At 34.3% G+C, this 8,183-nt stretch overlaps 1 protein-coding gene across 1 annotated transcript; it reads right to left on the bottom strand.

Annotated features, from left to right (window-relative positions):
- Positions 1-3,940: 3,940 nt before the first annotated feature.
- On the bottom strand, positions 3,941-6,447 carry LOC112766806 (uncharacterized). Its single transcript, XM_025812701.2, has 3 exons — positions 5,642-6,447; positions 4,409-5,478; positions 3,941-4,325 (listed from the first exon to the last, which is right to left on the bottom strand). The coding sequence occupies exons 1-3, from the start codon at positions 6,323-6,325 to the stop codon at positions 4,280-4,282; spliced, it is 1,800 nt and encodes a 599-aa protein (XP_025668486.1). The 5' UTR covers positions 6,326-6,447; the 3' UTR covers positions 3,941-4,279.
- Between the last annotated feature and the right edge of the window lie 1,736 nt (positions 6,448-8,183).

Raw genomic sequence — 8,183 nt, 5'->3', positions numbered from 1 at the left:
TATTGTTGTCTTTTATTTATTTACGTAAGTAGATGGTCTCATTAATAATTTCATTTTTGAAGCTTTATTTTCTGTAAAAAATGGTAGTTATTTTGATGAAACATTTTTCAATTTCAAGCAAAAATTTCTGATTAATTTTTTATATAAATAATTTGATGATTAATTTTTTATTTACAGTATGTTTGCATTGAAATTTCTGATTTTGTATACAGTATAATATTATGACTGATATGGACTTCCAGTTCTGTGGTCAAGAAATCTATTTTACTTGTTTAACTCTGTTTTAGATATTGACTCATATTTTTCAGTTAGTTATTTCTTCCAAAATTTCAATGGTTTTTATTTTGCATTAAAATCATGCTTTTACGAAATAAAATATAGTAGGAATAATAATTAGTTAACATTATAGTAAAAGTCATTATAATCTTTTCACTAAGAATTCTGAAATGTAAATACAAGGCAGTTAAAAATCAGAATCCGGTTCCTGAGTAATTTCATTTTATATATGTATGTAATATTATTTGGATCCACGTAGGTTAAGAATCAGCAAAACCACTTTTGTGTTATCTTGACTTTTGTGGAAAGAAAGAAAAAATGTTTATGCTTTGACCATAAAGCTAGTACCACAAAACTAGTATATAAAGATTAGAATTATGTCCTTTTCAACCATAATATTTCACAAGTTTTCTAGCTCTGAAATGTTAAGAAAATACTTAAAAAATAAAAATAAAAATATTATATGAATACTAAAAATTAATTATTGAATTAATTTATATATAATATTTATATGTATTTTTATATGACTAATTGATAACTAAGATACTTTTTTATATATACGCATTATTAAATTAAAAATTATGGCCTAACTAATTTAGATTGGCCAAATAATTAATTTATTGGTCTGTTTAAATAACTTTCAGAGGTTCGAATCTTATTTTATATATGCAGCAATTTATTAATCAACGATAAATTTTTAAATAAAGTTCAGATCCGCAACGAATTAATTTTTATCTTGTCAGATTGAAAAATATCGTAAAAAAAAAAAACAAAGCATAACGAATGAAAACGTGGATAGAATATAAGTATAGAACAAAGGTGCATGACTACGTGTCAAGCAAAGAACAATGAATCCAATGCAGTCAAATTTAGAAGAAATAGTTTTAGTTTTATTTGAATATAATGCTTATGGTATTTTATATTAATGAAATATAAACTCTAATCAATAATAATAAATGATATGAGGATTTGAAATACATTGATAATTATGAAGAAACACTTTTCACAAGTCTTCAGAGTAGTTGATTCCATTGTGATTGTAAGGTTCAAATTCAATAGAGAAATGGCTGCAAAGGGTATAAAAACTTTTGACATTATATCATATTAGCTTCTAAATCAGTTACTAAGATGTAGAACTCTGATTAAAACAACTTTGTAACTTGTTTCATTCACTTTAAAATGTTACATTCTGTTTTCACCATGTATTGGTTCAAATCTTGATTGCATTATTATTCAATTAGTTTAATAAAGCATTAAAATCAATGTTCAATATCTTCAGCTTCTGAAGATGTTTTCAGGGAATTTTGACAAGTCTTCCCAATCCTGAAGGTGGTGAACGTGGAAAATTGTATAGTTTGCCTGCTCTGAATGATCCTAGAATTGGTACCAACTTAAATAAACTGATATTTTTTAGATTATGTTGCTTATGTTGATGAAAATTAACTACATTGTCTCTTTGTAGTTCCCCATATTCTATAAGGATTCTGCTAGATTCCGCAAGTAGAAATTGTGACAACTTTAAAGTGACTAAGAATGACGTCGAATTGATTATGGATTGGAAGAACATTTCTACTAAGCAAACTGAGATTCCTTTCATGCCAGCTCGTGTTCTGCTTCAGGTTTGTTCCATTTTCATGAATCAATGACTAGTTTGAATGTATGAATTTTGTCTTCTTAGCCATTTGATTTTGTTGAAGGGATGCCATCGGGGTTCCGGCTTTGGTTGATCTTGCTTCTATGAGGGATTCCACGAAGAACCTTGGCAATGATCCTAATGAGATTAGTCCTCTGGTATGAAATGAATGTAACATGTTTTTGGATAATTAGGTATATAGATTGATAAAATTGTGAAAGAATAGGAAAAACAAAGAAAAGAACTTTTATTGATTGTTGATTGATTGAATTGAACTGAAGTGTATTGTAAAACTAAATATATATAGAACATTGTCCTATGAAAGATAAAAGCAAATAAAGATAAGATAAGAACAACCAAAGATAAGATAAAGATAAGATAATAAAGACTAAAATTGTAATTGAATTTATGTATTCCGTTGGACTGAATTTGTGGGCCACGAGACTTCTTTATTGTTGTCATGGGCTAAGGTGGAAGAGTAATTTAATACGCCCCCGCAAGCTGGTGGATGGAAGATGTCAATAATCCACAGCTTGGATAAGTTTCGATGAAATTGTTGAGGAAAACGCGTGACGCGGACTAAGATGCGTGCGGCGGAGTTTGAACTGCCGGCGACAAAAATATAAAAGGAGATGCTGTGCTTGAGCAGCAATCTTCAAAAGAAAAATGAAAAAATAAGCGCGTAGAGTGCGATAAGAAAGAGGGCGCATATGGCGCAATAAGAGTGGTCAGAGGGCGCGTAGAGCGCAATAAGAGAGGGCGCATAGAGCGCGATAAGAATGCAGATGGAACTGCTAAAACAGAATGCAGATTAAAACAGAATGCATGACTGTTGAAACAGAATGCAGACTGCCAGAAGAAGGCCCAGATGGAACTGTCGGAAGAAGGCGCAGACAGGCCATAGTGACTTCCATGAATAATAGTTGAGGGATAACCAAGACTGATGTTGGATTTTTACTTAGATAGATGTAATAAAGATTGGTTGAATTCTGAGCTAAATTAGAATATTGATTATTCATTGTGGGAGGAGGTTGAAAAAGAAGTAAGGTGATTTCTCACCGGAAAGAAGATAGCTTATGTATCCTTTTCAAAGAGGATACCAAGGCTCTGATATCATGATAAAATTGTGAAAGAATAGAAAAAGCAAAGAAAAGAACTTTTATTGCTTGTTGATTGAATTGAATTGAATTGAAGTGTATTGTAAACTATGAGGGTAAAACTAAATATATATAGAGCATTGTCCTATGAAAAATAAAAGCAAATAAAGATAAGATAAGAACAACTAAAGATAAAGTAATAAAGACTAAAATTGTAATTGAATTTATGTATTCCTTTGGACAGAATTTGTGGGCCACGAGACTTCTTTATTGTTATCATGGGCTAAGGTGGAAGAGTAATTTAATATAGATTTCATTCAGGTTCCAGTGGAGCTTGTTATAGATCACTCAATTCACGTTGATGTAGCAAGATCAGATGATGCACTACAAGCAAATAGGGAATGTAAGTTCTATAGGAGGAATTGAAGCAGAGGCAAAAATGCTTGGCCAGGTAAAGTATATTTAATAAAAGTTGTTTGTTTCTAGATATAAATCAAGATAAAAATTGCATGTTAGCTTATAGTTTTAGTAGTATGATCTGATTACATATGTTTTCACATATTTCTAGCTTTGATGATCATGATAACTGCATTCAAATTTTTGGTGTGACAGCCAATGAGTATGATCTTGCCTGGTGTTGCGAAAACATGGTGTCCTCAGCTTATTGAAATATACCTTCAGGTGAAGGCATGGGAGAAATGTCATTGGCTGATAGCCTGATAGGGCTACAATTGCAAATATGTGTCCAGAATATGTATTCTCTTAGATTAACAGGAATAAGTGAACAAAAAGTGACACATTCTTTCTGTTATCTATTTTAATTTGCATTGGCCAGTATAAAACTCTATCAAATTGATTATATGACCAAGTTTACTTTACTTGGTTACAGGTTTCAATGATCGAATCATATTTGTGACTGTAAGGAGGCAATATCTTGTCGATAAGATACAAGTCACATTAGTACTTATCGAAAGTTGAAGATTCTAATATCTCAAAATCATGATAAGAGAGTATATACATCTCAATTGCACTTAGACTTGGGAGATGTTGAGTCCTGTGTTTCAGGGCCAAAGAGGTAAATACATAGCTTACAAAATATTTCTATACTTGTAGTACTTTATGTTAAGGCAGATTGGCATGCATGTCTTGGCAACAAAGTTGGATTCAAGGTGGCTAGAGCTTTCATATGACTTTGGTATCCATCACTTCTTTCTTTGGCTAGTTGGTCATTGATGGTGAAATTCTAATTCCTAATATCGACCACACCGGTATACTAAACTACAGTCTTCTCTTTATTGCCTTCATCTCCAGCAGCAAATCTGTCCACCGAGTTAAACAAGTAAATATCAAAGCTCAATCACTGGATAGGGTGAAACAAGTTTAAAGAGAAGCGCATACTCACATACGGTAATGGTAATAAGGACCAACTCTAAGATGACCCTTGGATTCAATCTTGGCAGAAAAAGTTTGGAGTTGGAGCCTGACTCTGGCATAAGAAATAAACTGAGGAAATTCTTCCTCTTCCTCGTGTCCCGTGAATATATAAATCAAACTTTCTTTGCTACTGTGTTGGCAACAAAAAATATTTGATACCCGCACATCCTTCTCCAAACCATCCACGAGCACTTCTTCCACAACCTTCTTCTTAGACAAGTCATAAATATACCACATTGGAGCGAAGTCTACAATCAGAAGATAATGGGTACATCCCAAACGAACTAATTTTCTAGGACAATATCTAGGAACTGGCGGAAAATTGCACAAAACTTTTTCCCATCTGTTAGCCTTGACGTCATATGACATGAGCAACTGATGATTATTATGAAAAGAATACAATACAATGAGGGTCTTCTTGGGACTCTTGGTGCTGTCCTCCCACAGAAAGTACGAGCTAGGCAACGGGTGATCTGAGAAGAGAGCACTATCGGGCACTTCCCTTTTTTCCCATAGACCTGATTTTAGGCTATAGATCTCAACCCAATTTGCAATTTGATAGTCACCCCAAAACATGCACAATTTGCCATCGTATGGGACTACTAAGGGACTTAATTGGGAGCAGAACATGGTTCCACATAGACTCCAAACCCAAGTAGAATCCTCATACTTAAGGCACCACAGCTTTGAGTAGTACCGATCGTCACCCACGTTCGGATGTGTTAAAACACTACGCGCATTACCAGCAAAGTAAAAGCAGCGACCAACAGAACAAAATCCTTTAAAATTTGGTAACACACCGTCGTAGATCAATAGATCATCTCTAAGAGGCCATTGGGCAGGTATATGACATACTTCTTCAGGTTCAACAGTGCCATTCTTCATAAAGTTGTCCTCAGGGAGAGTTAACAACCTGTGCCTGGTGGTACTAGAGAAGCTCACACAAGGCTCGGTTTGCTTTGTTACAAAATCCTGATTTTTCACCAATATATATAAACGCTGTGTCATGGATAGCTTTAGATCAGAAGAACCAACATCCTGGAATTAGGGAAACAATCATATTATCTATGACAGAATTAAATCACCATAAGTTTAGAGCAATTAACTATTAAATAGAGAGCTCTGCAGTGTGATGATAATAAATAGAAACGCCATAGTTATCCAGTTAAGTATATAAGGATAAGAGGATGCAGAAACGGACCTCAGGTTCAGATTCCCCGCATATTCCATCAGCAGCATCTCCCAAAACAGCACCTTGCAAAACCGCAACAACACTTCCCCACCAGCTGTCAAAATCCGCATTCGATTCAGCAGTGCGCCCCAAACCCCTAATCTCATTGGCCGCCTTAGCCATCAAATTCTTGCCACCTTCATTAACCTCTCTGCCCACGACAAAGGCACTGAAACTGCAAGCATTCACAACAAACGCTCCAACCTTAAAGGCGTTCGCTTTTTTCTGGATCCAATTGACGAAGAACTTTGCTCCCCAAAGTAGGTGGTGATTGGAGGAGAAATTTCGTGCGGGAGATAGGTTCCAAACTTCCGAAGTTGAAGCAACGAGGAGGACGAGGTTCTCCTTGGGTAGGGCTTCGGGCTCGTAATCCCGGGCATCTACGAGGTCCAAAACGACGCCTTTCGACTCTAACAAATCGCAGAGGCAGGTCGCTAGGGCTTTTGAAGTTCCGATTTGGGAAACGAAGAGCATCTTGCCACGTGGATCGCGTTTGGGTTGTTCGGGATTGCGTTTGGGTTGTTGGCGATGGTGTCTTGTGAGGTTCTTTTCGTAGGGGCTCACGCGCATGAGACGAGAATTGCAGATTAAGAACAAGGCTGTGGCAGTGGCCGTGGCGGCGCTAACGGTGAACAAGAATGCAGGTGCCGACATGTTGCTTTCTGTTTTAGAGGGTTTTCCTTTTCTTTAAGGTGTTGGAGAGAGACTTGGTGTGTGTCTGTCGATATCGCAAAACTGAGGAAGTGGAATGAGAAATCTAATCTAACCTAAGGCCTTGTTTATCTTTTTTTTTTTTTTTTTAAATCTTATGAAGAAGTAAAATAATTTTATTTTTGAATATCTAATGCAAAAAATTTTTTTATTTATCAATTATATTTGGGTATAATAATATAAAAATATTTTTTTGTTTATTTATTATATAAAAAACATATTTTAAAAAAAAATGTAAATTACAGCTTCTTAAAAAAGATTTTTTTTTATTTTTTTAGTATTTTTATTTTTACTACTAGAAATTTATCAAACACGCGAAAAAATAAAAAAAATCTTTTTCATTAAAAAAAGATCTTTTTTTATCAGAATAATGGTGCCCAATCTATTACTTGTATAATGACTGTGGCTCCTGAAGCCAGCGTCACTCTCACATTAATTTGTAATAAAAAATTAAAAACGGAATAATTTAAAAGCATTTTGTTATGGCCTTCATCTTCTTTTTCCTTTCTCAATCTTTTGTTTGATGTTGTTCCTCTTCTCTCTATCTCTCTCGAAAACTCTAATCCCCTAATTTCTGTCGTTCTCTTTTCGATTGGCTATTCTTTTTTTTTTTTTGCCTGAATCATTTCTCTCGGTGTTGTGACCTTGATCCTTCCCTCTTCTCAGTGTGACAATCTCTTTCTCTCTCATTTTCTCAATTTCTCTCTCACGGTGTCGCTCTCACTCTCAAACCGGGTTCTCTATTTGTCGATCATTTTTTGCATTCTACCAGTTTCCGGAGATATTGTGGAGGCCACAGAGGAAACCATTATGGCCAGCTCGCGACTGAAATGGGAGACCTCGGATGAAGGGCTAGAAAAGTAGGCCGAACACAACAGAGGTCCTTTAATTCCAAATGTTCGCTCACTAGAATAGGTTAGATATCGGATGTTTAGCCATCGTATTTTTTAGGAATTTGTTGATATTGTTTCAAATAAATGTTAATTACTATTATGTATACTCTGATATGTTGGTAAATGAAATGAGAATAAATGTTATTATTTGATACCTGTTTGTGCCATTGCTCTACTGTGCTATTAGGTTAGGGTTTAGAGAGATGAGTACCGATTTCTGGAAAAAATTTGTCGGAGTGACCGGAAGATATTTAGCTTTACAAGTTCGATTTCTCTCTTACTTCTGATCCTCAGATCTGATGATGTCGGCCGTGAAGATCTTCGATTAGATCTCGGAGGTTAGTTGGGTTTATCTTGATTTAGGATTTCTCATATATCTTAGGATTTCTCATGTATCCTATAAATTGTAGGCATTAGATTGAATTGGGTTTCTAATATGTAATTCATAACAGTTTTGAATAATTTTAATTAATTTTTGAATTCCATCTTCATGAAAAGAGATTGTTTTTCGATTTTCTATTAGATGGAAAGGAGAAACAAGAGGATAAAGTGAAAAGGTGCAACAACAGGAAGAACGTGTTAAACGTGTTAAGGTAAGAATCATTGTGTTTCTTTCTCAGAGAATATATTCAGTTAAAATTTATTTATCTTCAGAAGATGAGAAGAATTTGATGAATAATATTCTCTTACCATTATAAATAAGATCTTTGGATGATCATGAACCCTGAAACAGCTTTTAGTAAAATTTGTAACTTAAAAGTGTTATAAACTCTGCTCCTAATTGATTAATTTTTTTTTGGAGATTAAAGAAACATACCTTTATTGTACATAGATGCATACTTCATTTAGCTTTGTCAGTTAAAATGTGGCTATTTTTTGGTTCTAGCAGTAACTGAAACAGAAGCATG

The sequence above is a fragment of the Arachis hypogaea genome, chromosome 17 (assembly GCF_003086295.3).
Source record: "Arachis hypogaea cultivar Tifrunner chromosome 17, arahy.Tifrunner.gnm2.J5K5, whole genome shotgun sequence".
Classification (NCBI taxonomy): domain Eukaryota; kingdom Viridiplantae; phylum Streptophyta; class Magnoliopsida; order Fabales; family Fabaceae; genus Arachis; species Arachis hypogaea.
The sequence above is the reverse complement of the archived record's forward strand: the minus strand, read 5'-3'. Positions and strand labels throughout refer to the sequence as shown.

Bases quoted from the DNA above. Each gene is read 5' to 3' on its own strand.
- LOC112766806 (XM_025812701.2), bottom strand. From the start codon at position 6,325: ATGTCGGCACCTGCATTCTTGTTCACCGTTAGCGCCGCCACGGCCACT. The intron at 5,479-5,641 runs GTCCGTTTCTGC...CCCTAATTCCAG, and splicing joins GCGGGGAATCTGAACCTGAG to GATGTTGGTTCTTCTGATCT. The intron at 4,326-4,408 runs GTGAGTATGCGC...CTCGGTGGACAG, and splicing joins CCTTATTACCATTACCGTAT to ATTTGCTGCTGGAGATGAAG.